This window comes from Mandrillus leucophaeus, unplaced genomic scaffold (assembly GCF_000951045.1).
Source record: "Mandrillus leucophaeus isolate KB7577 unplaced genomic scaffold, Mleu.le_1.0 Scaffold1085, whole genome shotgun sequence".
Taxonomy (NCBI): Eukaryota; Metazoa; Chordata; class Mammalia; order Primates; family Cercopithecidae; genus Mandrillus; species Mandrillus leucophaeus.
Genome location: NW_012099043.1, coordinates 502,616 through 518,528, shown reverse-complemented (window position 1 = coordinate 518,528; position 15,913 = coordinate 502,616). Strand labels below are relative to the sequence as shown.

The 15,913-nt window shown below is 36.8% G+C and overlaps 1 protein-coding gene across 1 annotated transcript in view; it reads left to right on the top strand.

Moving 5' to 3' along the window:
* The window catches only part of LOC105544778, a 52,749-nt gene extending 37,385 nt beyond the window's left edge, over window positions 1-15,364 (top strand). Inside the window, exons 3-5 of the mRNA XM_011987365.1 lie at window positions 8,871-8,992; window positions 14,685-14,752; window positions 15,272-15,364. Coding sequence (XP_011842755.1) covers window positions 8,871-8,992; window positions 14,685-14,752; window positions 15,272-15,364 — 283 coding nt within the window. The remainder of the gene's footprint in view (window positions 1-8,870; window positions 8,993-14,684; window positions 14,753-15,271) is intronic.
* The last annotated feature ends 549 nt before the right edge of the window (window positions 15,365-15,913 follow it).

The following is a 15,913-nucleotide window of genomic DNA, read 5'->3' as shown; positions in this document are numbered from 1 at the left end:
TATTTTCAGGCTGATAGAAACGGTGAGATTTTTAGGTTTGTAAGGAGAAAAAGAAAGGTAATTAGAAGTGGGATTAGATGGGTCTCCGTTGGCATCAGAGAGGATTGAATCAGACCCATGCGCCAGCTTCTAGGGAGTTGGCACAGATCTCACCACATCTAAGGGCAGTCTCTGACACAGATCTCACCACGCCTGAGGCAGTCTCTGACACAGATCTCACCACGTCTGAGGCAGTCTCTGGCACAGATCTCACCACGCCTGAGGCAGTCTCTGGCACAGATCTCACCACGTCTGAGGCAGTCTCTGACACAGATCTCACCACGTCTCAGGGCAGTCTCTGACACAGATCTCACCACGTCTAAGGGCAGTCTCTGACACGGATCTGACCACGTCTGAGGGAGTCTCTGACACGGATCTCACCACGTCTGAGGGAGTCTCTGACACACATCTCACCATGTCTGAGGGCAGTCTCTGGCACAGATCTCACCACGTCTGAGGGAGTCTCTGACACAGATCTCACCATGTCTGAGGGCAGTCTCTGGCACAGATCTCACCATGCCTGAGGCAGTCTCTGACACAGATCTCACCATGCCTGAGGCAGTCTCGGGCACAGATCTCACCACGTCTGAGGCAGTCTCTGACACAGATCTCACCACGTCTGAGGGCAGTCTCTGACACAGACGTCTTCCTCTGTGGTTTTCTTTGGATGATGTCCTGGTGAAACACAAGCATATCCTCTTTCCCACATTAAGTAGAATCAGAGATAATATTTAAAGGTTTGGGGAAATCCTGTAAGACAGTAATCACAGCAATTAGCTCTGTCTTTGGAGCAGAAGTATAAGAGGTAGAAATAAGCTTATCTGTAGGACCTGCATAGCCAGCATTTCCATTGCTGGAGCCATCGGTGAACAGTGTAACAGCCTCAGGAATGGGCTGATCTTTGGTTAATCGAGGGACCACCCAAGACGACATTTTTATAAAATCAAACAATTTGTTTTTTGGATAATGATTGTCAATAACACCAATAAAATTAACCAAGTGAATTTGCCACAGTACTGAATGTTGAAAGGCAGCTTGAACTTCGAGCTGATTTAAAGGAATTACAATGAGCTGCAGGCTTCTGATTATTGATAGATGGTACAGTAAAAGCAAATTTTTCATAATCTGATTTATGTAAAGCAATATGAAAAAAACAGTCTTTAAGATAAAAAACTATGAGAGGCCAATTTTTAGGTATTAAAGCAGGGGCAGGCATGCCAGGTTGGACGGCTCCTATAGGTTTAATTACACCGTTAATGGCCCTTAAATCGGTTACCATCCGCCACTTGCCTGATTTCTTTTTTACTAGAAACACGAGAGAATTCCAGGGGGAAAGAGAGGGTTCCACATTTTTAAGTTGTAACAGTTCAGAAACCAATTGAGTTAAAGCCTCCAGTTTTTCTTTAGAAAGCGGCCACTGCTGAACCCAGACAGGTGTGTCAGATTTCCATTGTAAAGGGAGAGGATCAGGAGGCATGGCAGCGGCCGCACTAAAAAGGATAACCCAAACCTGCCCTGTTTTCTTTTATAGTAACTGGAAGGGGTTTAGTAATCCCTTCATGCTTTGGACCGAGACCAAGCCCGGACACAAACCCCCATGTTTTCCATCATACGCTGACTGGGAGCACCATAAGAGTTATGTGGAATATAAATTTCAGCCTAAGGATCTACTAGGCCCTCAAAACTTTTTTCCTTGAATGTATACGGTGCAGGTGGGCCATTTGTTTAGCAATCACATTAATCCAAGAAGCGACCTTTTCACCTCCAGGGCCCATCCCAAGGCCACGTGTCTTATCTCCTTGGTTTAAAATGATTTTAGGTGGTAAAAGCAATTGAGCTTGTTTAACAGTAGTAAAAGAAACAGGAGCTTGGCCTGGGGCACGTAAGTGTTAGAGAAACTGTGGGAACCTGTGAGCTGAGCCTGAGTAACTAGAATGCCATTAGTCCGATTTAGCTGAGCTTGCAAACGAGCCTCTTCTGACCATCAGGTACGAAACTGTAAATGCTGAGATGGGGTCAGAGTAGCTTTTGCCAAAAGGCCCCAGTCTAAATGAAGCAAAGTGACCTCAGTACAAAAAGTTTGTAATAACATTTTAACATAAGGAGAAGTAGGGCCATACTAAGTACAAGCATCCTTAAATTCTTTTTAAAAAGTAAGATTGAGTGGCGCATACCGACGCAGACTGGTTGAGGGTGTGAGAAAGGAGAATTGAAGGAGTAGAAGAAGCACAAGTATACTGGTGATTACTGGCGTTCGTGTGTGGAGAAGGGTACAGAGAAGCAGGCTGAGTGGATGGCAGCGTGACCAGTTGAGGAACCCAAACGACAGGAGGGTGAGGGCCTGAAGTGGAAGAAGGAGGGCCTGCAGCATTACAGGTAAATTTTAGTTTGGTCCCGGAGCCATTAGGTGACACCCAGAGGCAAATGCTGCAAAGCTTTGAAGAGTGAAAAATTAACATATCTATGGTCCTGGACTGTGTGAGTCGCAGCAGCAGGAGTTTCAAGTACTGGCTCTTCTCTTCGTGAAAAAAAGTATGATAAGTAGGGGGTAACGTTAAGTCAAATTTACCAGAGTTAGACATTGAATTTTCAGTATCATTAGGTGGGGGAGGAGCAGCTGAATGGAGAGGCTGATCAGATAACGAAGGCCTTGCGGGAGAGAAAAGTTGAGGAGGTATTAGGACGGCACGCACCAAGGCCCAAGCATCCCAAACAGTGACAGGAACATAATTCCCTGTTGAGACCAGTTCCCTGAATGTTGCAGCAAGATCTCATACTTTTACATGTACGGTTCCTTTTTCAGGAAACCAAGGACAGTATTTTTCCACCGCCCTGAATAGAGTGACCATGCTCTACAAACAATTTGTGCAGTTAACGCAATCATTACAGGGTCCTGAGGCCACATATATCCTCCTCAGTTTACAAAGAAGATGACGGGATTAAGAGATTAAAGACAGGCATAGGAAGTCACAAGGGTATTGACTGGGGAAGTGATAAGTGTCCATGAAATCTTCAGAATTTATGTTCAGAGATTGCAGTAAAGACAGGCATAAGAAATTATAAAAGTATTAATTTGGGGACTAATAAATGTCCATGAAATCTTCACAATTTATGTTCTTCTGTCACGGCTTCAGCCGGTCCCCTGTTCAGGGTCCCTGACTTCCCGCAACACTTAGACATAGATGATTTGTCATTAAGTTGTTTTTCACTGAAAAGTCAGTCTGAATATAGAGCCTTGTTTCATTCAGATCAGAAAAACTGGGTTACTCTGAAATCTGTTTATCTATAATTTTTAAGTAAGTACAATTTTATAAACCAGTTATTCCTAACTTGAGAGGCCTGGAGGATTTACTACAATGTGTATTTCAGGGCCACATCTGCAGAAGTTTTGATACAACGTTTCTTTACTAATACCCGTGACAGTACGTTTTAGAGGCATCCTGTGTTTTCAGAAGCAGAAGGTTTATGCACTACACTTTGGGAAAGATGTGCATGTTATGTTACCATTTAAAGATGTCTGGTTCTTGTGGGGCAAATTGGCAAATGATTTCTCTGAACTAACAGCATTGTGGAATTTTACTACTTTAGGGTTTTCAGGAATCTTAGAGCTGTTTTCATTTGTCTCGTACATAGAGACTGAACCTTGAAGACATTAATTAATTTGTCACAGAAATTAAATGGGGTCAAAATTTACATTTCCAACCCATGTCCGTGCTCTTCATTCTAAAGCATGATGGCCTAGAGTCATATTTTAGCCTCTGAGTTTTATCTTATTAAAAAAATAAAATAAATTGTAAATACATACATGTATTATATCTATATATACAATTTATATACATTACAATATTAATTTGAATTACACAGGACTTTGGACATCACTATTAAAGCCCAGGTACAGTGCAGACTAAGATAAGCCCTACCTGTGAGAATTTACTAAGGTCAAAAAGACTCCTTTTAATAGTGACTCAGTGGCACCTAGTCTAAGGACAAAGGCTCCAGTATATATCTTAATCTAAGTTATTACTGAATGTAAGTCATGTGATGGCTTCTAATGAAAATTTTCCATTGAAAAAAATCAATGTTAATAACTGGAACTCGAGAGCTGTAATGGGCTGTGCTGCGTTTTTCTGGCTTAGATTGTGTGCTGTAATATGCTAAGAACAGGAATTGATGACCTGTGAGCTGTGGTCACTTCCTGATCTCATTTGATTCTTTGGTCTTTAGTTTTAAAAGGGTGATCAGAGAGGTTGCTTTATAATGGAGAAGTTGAACCAAAGGACCATCAACCTGCAGGCTCACTGGCACAGCCCAGGTTTCACTGGACAAGCATTTCAGTAAAGAAGACTATTGCCAACAGCAATACTTGCAAGGAAGCTTTGTTCCAGAGAGGAATTTTTTTTTAAAGAAGCTGCTAGAAAAACTGACACTAGAAGCTAACTAGAGTCACTCTTTCTAGATAACGATGAAATAGCAAGTCTGAAGGCATTACTTACCTAGATATAGAAATGGACTTATTTAAGAACCAACTTTATACATACATAATATACCTAGGCTTGTTGGTCAAGTTGGCTGGCTGGGGAAGAATAAAACTATCTAGAAGATCCACATGAGGAGTGGAACCATTCCGGGAGGGCAGACAGATTTCTGATGCTGGCCACAGATCGAACCCAGAGATGCTCTGTAATTGAAGTGGTTCTAATACCTGGAAGCTTCGATTTGCTCTTATAATGTGTTCTAAAGCCACTGAATTCAGGACTGTGCTTCCTAGTTGGTACCTGTAGATGTAATGCATCTCTCAAACTGTGGTGGTATTTCTCTAGGCTCTGTCTTACAGAACAACTATCTGGAGATAGGCTGTGGAGCCTCTGGACTCCACAACACATTTCACAGCACTGTTTACTCCAAAACGCTTGCCTAATCAAACTAATGTAGCTGTTGGGTAAGACAAGAAGTAATACGTGAACATTCTTAAAGTCTGTTCTCTTTTGCCTTGTGACCTTAAACATTTGAAAGAGCAAGATGAACACTATTGAATGGAAGTCTGTTTCCATAGTCATAGCCAATCTGAAAGCCTAAGTTTTACCTCGCTGTTCGCTGCATAGCCAATCTATTTTATGGGCAGAAGAGCACAATGGGCTCAACTATCCAGGCTTTAGGAGTTATTTTAATCTTTAAAGAGCAATAGATACAAGTGAAAGTACATACATAAAGTAGGTATTTAGTATTTAATTTTTATTCTCATATGCATGAAAAGGGTGTTCCAAAACAAGATTAGAGAAGTCCATGGCATGTCTTTGTGGTTAATGTTACTTTATTTATTGGTTCATCTACCGTGCTTCTTATAAGTTACTTGTTTTTTCTTTCATGGAAAAATTGTTTTAAATGAATTGATTTTACTTTTCATCAGCACAATTGTTGACTCATACCAAAGTTAGTTAGGAGGTTATGGTTTTTATATTTATAGAATGGCAGGGACAGCATTTAGATAATACATCATAGTAACTTGGCATTTATGAAATATTAGTTTTCCATAAACGTCAACTCAGAGAGGAAGGTTACTTTTTTTTACATTATAATAATATTTTGAAAGCCATCTGTCCTTTAAAATGCTGCTAAAATATATGTTGGAACTGGTGTTTTATATGCCAATACTTCCTGAAGAGTGTTTTGAGATTTTTTTCAAATACTGCCTCAGTTCTAGATAAAATAGTAAAAATTATGCCTTTAAAATGACTACTGAATGTAGATAAGAAGAAGTTAAGGAAATATTACATAAAAATAAATTTGCAAAAGTAATTTACTGAAGGATTATTTACAATTTGATGGGTGGATCTGTATATTTTGATACTAAGTAAAAATATTTCCACTATAATTATAAGGGAACAAAGCTCTGCAAGTAGTAGTTAAAAGAATGTGTATAGGCCGAGCACGGTGGCTCATGCCTACAATGTTAGCACTTTGGGAGGCTGAGGCGGGCGGATCACCTGAGGTCAGGAGTTCAAGACCAGCATGGCCACCATGGTGAAACACTGTCTACTAAAAATACAAAAATTAGCCAGGCATAGTGGTGCGTGCCTGTAATCTCAGTTACTTGGGAGGCTGAGGCAGGAGAATTGCTTGAACCCAGGAAGCGGAAGTTGCAGTGAGCAGAGATTGCACCACTGCACTCTAGACTGGGTGACAGAGAAAGACTCTGTCTCAAAACAAAGCAAAATAAAAAGAATGTGTGTACACACACACTACGTGCACATCCACATGTATCACTAACGTTGGTTTTTGGCAACAACTTCCCATCTTACACACTGTCCACTAATCAGTTAATCCGGCACCAGTGTTGTTCTTTTGTAACATTCGTCATTTTTTCTTCGATGTAAAATTATTAATAATTCAAATGTGTGTTGGTGTGGCGGTTGAGATTTGCCCTGGATACCCCAGTTCATTCACAAAACATTCCAAGTTTTGAGTTAAGTGGTACTCTAATTATATCAGTCATTTAAACCTCAAAAGAGATTCATTATGTACACAAAATTAATGTGTAATTAAATTTATGAGTAAAATTAATTGAAGAAATCAGAAACACAAGGTGGCTCACACCTATAATCTCATTGCTTTCGGAAGTCTAGGTGGGAGGATCCCTTGACCTTAGGAGTTTGAGACCAGCCAGGCAACACAGTGGGATCCCATCTCTATAAAAAATTAGCCCGGTGTGGTGGTATGTGCCTGTAGTCCAAGCTACTTGAGAGGCCGAGGCAAAAGTATCGCTTGGGCCTAAGAGTTGGAGTCTGCAGTGAGCTGTGATCACGCCACTGCACTCCAGCCAGAGCGACAGAGGGAGACTTTAAACACACATAAATAAATAAATAATCACAAAACACTCAAAATTCCAAATCCAGATACATAAACCACAGGAATACTTATGTAAACACATGTTATACATACATATAGGTATGATAAAATACACTTCTGTGTTCAACTTGGGAAAGGTTGATGATTTTAGAAACAAGCTAGTAATTCTGTTGCCTTATGCTGTAATGATTTTCAATTTGAAGATGTTTATTTGGGATCAAATACATGAGGCTCCATACACAAGACATCTTTTTTTTCCCTCTTCTCAGCATCATTTTTTGGCTGATTATTGGACTACAATTGGGAGATCTAGAACTAAATTCCTGCTTAGTGTTTACTTGTTCAGAGCATAGGCTTTGAAATCGTCCTGTTTTGCCTCAGTCTCCACAACAGTACTTACTAACCTCACAACTAGGGGATCCTGTAGCATTTCTTTAAGCCTTGTTTTTCTTAGCTGTGAAGTGGTAAATTTTGAAAGTGCTTTGTTCATAGGATCTCTGTGAAAACTCTATTGGGTAAAGAATGTAAGGCATTTAGCATAGTAAAATAACTTGGATTACAGTAACTTTTCATGGAGTGTTTATTAGTACTTAACCTGTCATTGTCATCAAAATTCTGTTTTTACATATTAACTCAGAAATGTCATTGTAACCTTCTCAACTCATTTGGTCATTTAAAATGGGGAGGTTGAGTTAGGTGTTTCTTAAATTTCTCTTTAGCTCTGATACTATGAGTCTGAAATTAAGTAATGCAAAGTCGGTAATTAAATCCTCCCCTTTTCTGATGTAGGAGAAAGGGAGAAAGAAAACTTGTGGCTGGCTGGATTCCCTTGCAAATTTATTAGAATTGTAATTATGTCGCATTTTGAATAAAGGGTTCATTCTGGAAATCATTAAGTTTACTTTTCTTAACTCCATATGTTGTCAACTGTGGAAAAATTGGGATTTAGGAGTAACCTCTGATTTAAAATTCCACCTGCTAACCATTTAAATTATAGTCTTGTAATTTCCTAACTTTGGTCTTGAAGGTGTTTATCATTCTTATGCATTATTATACTGTGTTATCTATTTATGCAACATAAAATGTATAGTTTTAACTATTGTACATGTTTACATATGGAAGGTATAGTTTTAGACTTATCGTTATTTAATTTGCTAGTTTTGCTTCACTATTTATTTTTGACACTTATCCATATTAGTACATGCAACTCAAGTTTATTCTTTTGAGCTATTGTGTATCATTCAGATGTATGAATAAATAAATGCTTTGGTGGACATTTAAGTATTTTCATGTATCAATATGAAAAGCAGTTTCAAAATGAACATTCAAATATACATTGTCATATATATGTATAATATTTGCATATATGAAAGTTCCTGTGGGTTATGTATCTGAAATCAAAATTACAAGTGTTTTGTAACTTCTATAATTAATTTTACTCTCAATTTTAAGTAAACGAGATTAGTTTTTGCACATGATGAATCTCTTTATTCAGTTAAAATTACTGACATAATTAGAATACCACTTAACACTTGAGATTATTTTCAAGGGTATTTATGCTAAACTTACATAAATGTGTTGAAAAGTCCTTTTGTATATATGTAGAGACTACATGGTATATTACATTCATTAATTTGCCTAAGTATTAAGTTATACTTAAGTAGTGTCCATACACAATTTTTTTGCTTGACTGAACTCCAATGTGTATATTGGGAGCACTTTTTAACTTTCATGGGTTACATGGCCTGTTTTGGAAAATGATATTAAAAATGTAATTCAGATGAATGTTTAGAATAAAGGTTAAAGATGAATGAGCTTTCATATTAATCATCAATATGACAATCCAAAGGGAAGCAAATGTACCTCCTTGTTAGCAAGATAATTCGGAAATGCACAATGCATATTAGATACGGGATTTGAGCTGTAATGTATTTCTCTAAGAATGTAATTTATTGTACTTTCACATCCACCCGCTCAATATGCAGAGTTGAAGATGCAATGGCCAGAAGACATGAAAGTGTCACGAGAAGGATGTGGACATGGGCTCCGGGGCTGTTGATGGCGACTGTGGTCTTTTGGGGTCATCAGGGGAATGGACAAGGCCAAGGTAAGTGCAAGGATGTTCTAATTCTTTGAGAGCTGGATGCGAATTTCACTGTATGATGAAATTATGTGAATCTTTGGTTTGACGTTTAAGCAATTTGCTGTAATCTTCCCGCAGGTTTTTGTTACAAGGTATTGTAATGCCTCTGCACCAGTTAAACCGAACTAGAATTAGGTGTGAGTAAATGCATCCAATTTGAAGCCACCATTCTGAAACTGGCTTTTCTTGGTTGTAATTGATGCTATGTGTATGTGTGTGATATATTATGAGGCTGTGTGTGTGTGTGTTTTGGGTGGGTGGGTATGAGTATGAGTTTGTGTGTGTGGTATTTTACAAGAACACGTAGCATATAAAGATTTTGTGATTTGGAAGACAAGTTTTCGATGTTTGTTCCTTTTCTTTAGGGTTTTTATGTTTTACGTTGTAAAATTTCAAGAACCTTTTCTTAAAGGATGTGACGTTCTTTAGAAATTAAATGAAAAATGTGATGTTTCTCATTCTTCTGCCAAGTGTATTTAGGGGAAATTAATGATAGAGTGGAACTGCAAGGTTGTGGCATCCTGAAATGTCTCTTGGAGAGTAGAAAAGGGCCATAGATTTTGAAATAAGGCTTTCAATAGTGATTTGATCAATAGCTGCATGGAGTGGTTTGTGCCAAATCTAGTGTTTGTTAATGTATTTTGTGGTAACTATTGTATTGTTTTTGGAGGTGTGTTGCTTGCTCAGATACAAATTTCAATTCCATATTTTATGTGATAAAATGTCCCTGACACCCTTGAAATTTTCTTTTCCTTTTGGGGCAAGTATATTTGGCATTTTTTTCTGCATTTTCAAGGCTTGAAATGAAATCTCTGAGCAGGAAGTTCAGAGTTTATTTCAAGGGATAGGTATGTTACTCCAGATAAAATTGAGAGTGTGCAGTGGTATCATATAATTGTGATGAAGTTGAGCTTTGCTAGTTCAGAGTATCTAAGAAAGTTTAACACTTTTTAAAAGATCCTTCAAAAAGAGCAGTTTTCTTGCCATATGTAATATTGTTCAATAAATTTTTGAAATTAGTTACTTTTCAAAACCACAAATACGTGTGTGCCTTTGTATATGAATAATTGTATATACATGTAAGCAGAAAATACATTTTGTTAATTAAGATCAGCTTTGATTTTAATTTTTCTTTCATGCCATTCAGAATTTATATTAGCATCCAATAGAATTCTCATTTTTCTTTTTTGTGATAAAACTAATGTAAAATATATTTAATACACATAGTAGTTTCTTCACCGAACGTCTAAACCAAGAATATGTAGACAGTAGCTACGTTGGATTTCTGTGGTTAGAAGAGTTGTTTATTTCTCTGGCAATATGTAGAGTTACTAAAATGCAGCATGACAACTGTTCTCTGTAATAGTGATCCTACATGACACGTGGTATTACACAGGGCTGCTGAGACCTTCCTCTGACCATCATTTCCAGTGATCCAGCATGACACGTGGTATTACACAGGGCTGCCGAAACCTTCCTCTGACCATCATTTCCAGTAATTGGCTTGTTTTAGATGAGGAATAGGTTATTAGATATTTAAAATATTTGAGAAAAATAGGTTTCTTCTCTCTTATTTACCCGAACACTTTTATTTCCTCAATGTTGATTGATCAAATATTCTATCCTTCATTGGAGACCATCATTTATTTAAAAAAATGGCCTGAAATCAATTCCAAGCCTACCTGTAGTGAAGCTTCTAGTGGTAAATGCAAGTTAAGTAATTTGTTTTCTTTCTAAAGGATAAATTAAAATAGACTATGATTCAAAGAACAAAACAACTTAATAGAAAACATAATGGAATGCTTTGATATTATGATTCAGGGAACTTTGCTTCCCTTGTGGTAGCTAGATTGAGTGAAGGAGATTGCTTAGGTGTAATGAGCAAATCTTATAATTGCAAGTATAACCCAAGCTGCATATCGTCATTTAGATCAATAAGCCTCATTAAATATTAAATATTACCTTTTAACTTTTATGCAATTAAGCAGAATTTAAAAATAAAAGTTTTAAAAAATTAAAGTTTTTATTACTAAGTATTTTTAAATGCAAATCTCATAGCTCCTTATTATTGTCAAGAAAAGAATACATTAAAATTTATAAATAAGGTTTTCTCTCTATGAAGTTTAAAATCTTGCATTAAATATTGGTTATTGGGACTCACAATGTCCAAGATTATGATTAAGTATCAATGAAGTGTGACTCTTGCAGCAAACATGCATGCAAATGTTATAAGATTATTTTCACGATTTCACATAATTTCTTAAGCATCAATGGTATAAGTAAATTATATTTTCTACACAAGCTCTTCATATTTATGAATAGACTGTGTTCTAAATGTTTAAGTCACTGGGAAATCCTAATGTTCCTTCTTAGAGAAACCACGTGAGAAATTGTAGCTAAGTTAAAAAATGGAAGACAAAAATCGATTTAACAAGGACTGTAGATTAATATCATAGTATTATCTCAACTGTGTGCAACCACTGCTTATAAACAATGATATAAGAAATGCCGTCTGAAGTCTGGATTCTAAATAAGAATGTAGGGCTATTATCCTTCTGGGGCCCTTAGGGTCAAAATAAGAGAAAAGGGATGAATGGTGGGTTGGAAGTAAGTTAATGATCCTTGTCAATGTTTTGTATCTGTCAAGAAAAGCATCTGCTTGAGGACATCCATTTTCCTACTTCTGAGTTACAGAATAATAGGCACTTATCCTGAATGTAACATTCCCTGATGTGGACTCTATCTGTGTCTATGCTGCTTAGGTGGTTTGTGCGTGAGAAAGTGCTTAATATCTGAAAATGAAGCCAATCCTTAAAGAAAGATATATATGAATTTTAAAAGGAAATATACCTACGGTGGAAATAAATAACATAAATATCTAGCTGTATTTTGTCTTTTTGGTAACTATTACAATATATACCTTTTCAGACAACTAAGTTCAGCACTGACTTTGGGAGACTCTAGATGAAACTGAACTGACATATAATAAGCATGGGTGTAATTAATAGCACAGCGGGAAAAACCATGGGAGTGTTTCCTGAGAAAGAGGGACTATAGGGAGGCACCAGAAAACCCAGTGCATTTCAGGATTCTTGGGACTGCCAGCAGCAGTTATTATATTCAGAACCTAGAACTTATTTCTAACTCAGCAACCCGTAATTCTGGCTGAAGTGCAGTGGTGCAGTCATAGTTCATCGTGACCCCAAACTCCCAGGTTCCTACGGTCCTCTCCTCTCAGCCTCCGGGTGGCTATGACCACAGGTGTGCACTACCATGACCAGCTAGTTTACTTTCTATTTTATTTTCATTTCATTTGTAAAAACTGGGTCTTGCTATGTTGCCCAGGCTGGTCACGGACTCCTATCCTCAAGCAATCCTCTAACCTAGGCCTCCCAAAATACTGAGATTACAGGCATGAGCCATTGCGTCTGGCCCCAAAATATTTCTGTCTTAATGGCTTTAACAAAGAAGTGCTGTTTTGGGGATGTATACAATGGTGTGCTGTTTTGGAAGGACACAAAAATACTTATAAGAAGAATGGAATGAATATGTCAGTATGTTTTCAAAAGCAAGTTAGCCCAAGTTTTTAAACACGCATAATTTTAGAGTTTTTGTAACTAACTTAGGGTTTCAGTGTGGCAAAAATTTTAAACATTATCATGAATACACAGAAAATTTTAATCAATGTGGTTTCCACGATGAATTTACATGCTTAAATTCCTAATTTCAATCTGCTGCTAGATATGAGAAAGTTTGAAATTTTGAAGAAGCAAGCGACACTTAAAAATGTAGCAAACTTAAATCTTGAGGACAATTTAATTTAACTTCCATCTTTATGACCAGATTTTGGGTCAGCAATTGGCCCAAAATCTTATTGGGAATGCTTTAAGCATTCAAAAAATAAAATCTGATAATATCTGGCAATTCCAATTTTCAATTTTATTGATCTTCACCATGAAATATTTAAGTTAAGGGGCAAAATTTTGGAAAAGCAGATCACTTTGTTGTCCTATTTAGCGAGTTCTCAATATGCCATCTTGGAGTCATTACAAGTAATGATACTAAGATAATATCTTGTGTTTTGTATTTCATTGTTACACATCCAGTTTTTCTCTAGAGATATCAGAGAAAACCTATTCAAGAAGGGAAGGTTAGATAAACAGCCTTCTCTCTCTCTGTCTTTGCCTCCATTTGGTCCCTTACAATCATTTCCCAGTGCATTTCAAAGTAACTTTTATTGTTCCCTTCATTTTCTCTTTCATTCCAGAAATTTAAGTGATTGCGTAATTCTTCTGACAGCTGAAGGTAGTATGCGACTTTGAATTAAAGGTTTACGGCTACAGCTTTTCAATTAGAAAATCTCAGATCATGTGATCTATGAGTTTTAATATCTTAGGATCACTACCAGTAAGGAATAATCACTTTGGAAAACCTTAATGCTACCTAGAGTTTGTGTTTTGTGAGGTTGCTTGGTAAACTATTTTCATTTGATAATTGAATATTGCGTCAAGAGAGGTGAGCTCAGACATTTGGCAATGAATATTGAGTATTCCAAGAGGCATGACCTGAAAATATCATCAAGCTAAGTGGGAGTGAAATTGAACTCTGCTGTATAATAGAAGTCAGTGTTTTTTACATTCTTTATGATATGCAAATATTTTTATATTGTGGTAGATAATCATTTGTATGGAAAAATTTAACTGAATTTAATTTATCGTATGGCAGAATTATGTTACATAGGTCATTTTAGTTTTTGATTTAAACGTCTTAAAATTATAAATGCAAATATTCAACACATAAAACCCACATGAATATACACTCCCAAACATTTGAAATCCTAAGTCATTTCTAACAGCTTTTTCCTACAAAAGAAGCCAGCTATTCTTAGAGATTACATGCATCCCCACAGCTTGAGAGGTTCATGTAAACAGAGGAAGTATTACAGCAGTTTAAGAATACCAGTGGATTTACTTTAAAGACAATAACACTTTTGAATTACTTGTCTTCAAAATTTGATTTCTTGAGAAAATTATCTGTGTCGATTTATCATGCATTTCAGATAATTTCCAGACATCTGAGTGTTGTTTTCTTAAAAGTAGTCCGCAAGCCTTTTAATGCAGTCTGCATGGGAGATAGCAAGAGATGTGTGTATTGTATGTCTGCTAGTAGAGATTTGTTTTTGAGTGCTTCCTTAAAAAAATTTTTTTCTGCAGAAAGTGATTTCTTTTTTATAGTTTAGGTTAGATGATTTTACATGTTTTTATGTTTTAACCTGTCTTTCTGATCATCAGGGTCATTGCCATAGAAAAAATGCAAGTTATAGCATATTTCATTTTTATAAGGAAAGAAGTAGATAATTTAGACTTTTTTGTTTTACTAAATTGAATTACATCACTCAATATTTTGATGGCATTAATTCACAATAGTAACAAAAAAATCTTACTATTCATCGTAATAAAGTATTATTTCTTTCACATTTGTTTAACTTAATTTGTTCTTTAAGGTGCATCTCCTAATGAAGGTCTCCTCATCCTCTGAAGCTGAATTTATCTAGGAAAAGATATTTTAAACACCATCCCAAGTGATATAACTATTTGTATTGAGCTTGGATGTTCTAGTTGAACATATTTGAAGACTGTATAAACCCTCAATTTAGAATTAAGATTTCATTTGGAGATTTTGGTTGCATTTGAAATTTGTTGTGGAATTGACCGTGAAGAACAGGTAAATTTACTAGATACCATTGTCTGTGTCACAGTTTAGTCTTACCTCTCTGCCTCTATGTCAAGAGGAATAGAAATAATTAGTATAAACAGGAAAGAAGAAGTAAAGTGGTAGGATCAGGTGTGAGAAATATATAAGCTAAGATATTCTTTTTTTTTTTTTTTGAGACAGAGTCTTGCTCTCTTGCCCAGGCTGGAGTGCAGTGGCACAGTCTTGGCTCACTGCAGCCTCCATCTCCCGGGCTCAATGATTCTCCTGCCTCAGCCTCTCAAGTAGTCAGGATTACAGGTATCCATCACCACACCCGGCTAATTTTTGGATTCTTAGTGGAGACTAGGTTTTACCATGTTGGCCAGGCTAGTCTCAAACTCTTGACTTCAGGGGATCAGCCTCCCAAAGGGCTGGGATTTCACGTGTGAGCCACCATGCCCAGCCTAAGCTAAGATATTCTACAAGCTAATAATAGTAAAATACAATGTAAATTGTTTGAAATTAATCTGTATATGAAATTTTTTCTAGGACTTTCCTGCCAAAACAGTAGGAATAGAGTGGCAGAAGGAAGGAGGTTCCTTCTACAAGCAGGCACACATCCTGTTTCACTTCATCCTGTGATCTGTCTCATAACCATCTCCTAGTGTGAAGTGCTGAAACTGCTTTAAGAATAACTTAATTCCTTTATGTACAAACTAAAGTACGAGAGCCTGAACCTTGGAAACCAGGAGATTCCAAATTGCCTTGTGTGTGACTGGGTGCCACAGATGTTGGCAGAAATTACTGCTTATTCTTAATTCTTATTGTTCCTTTCTAACACTTCAACTTATAATGCCAATATCGACCTCAGCCTAAAGACAAGCTCTAGAATCACTTGTGTTACTTATTGCACTTCTTTTAAAAAACTCATGAATTACACATGAATTTCAAAGTTGCCAACTGAGATTCCAAGAGACTTAAAAAAAAAAAAAAACCTGGCACCTTTCCATTATAAACGCTGTACACAGTGTTCACAGTGTTTGTCTTTAAGGGACATGCCTCATCCATCGCAACTTTTCTTCCGTAAATCATCATATCTTGCCTAAAAGTGTTTTCTCAAAAGTTAGGAAGCACTAAGATTTACAGATTGTCATATCACACCTTAATCTACTTATCAGCTTTAGCATTATC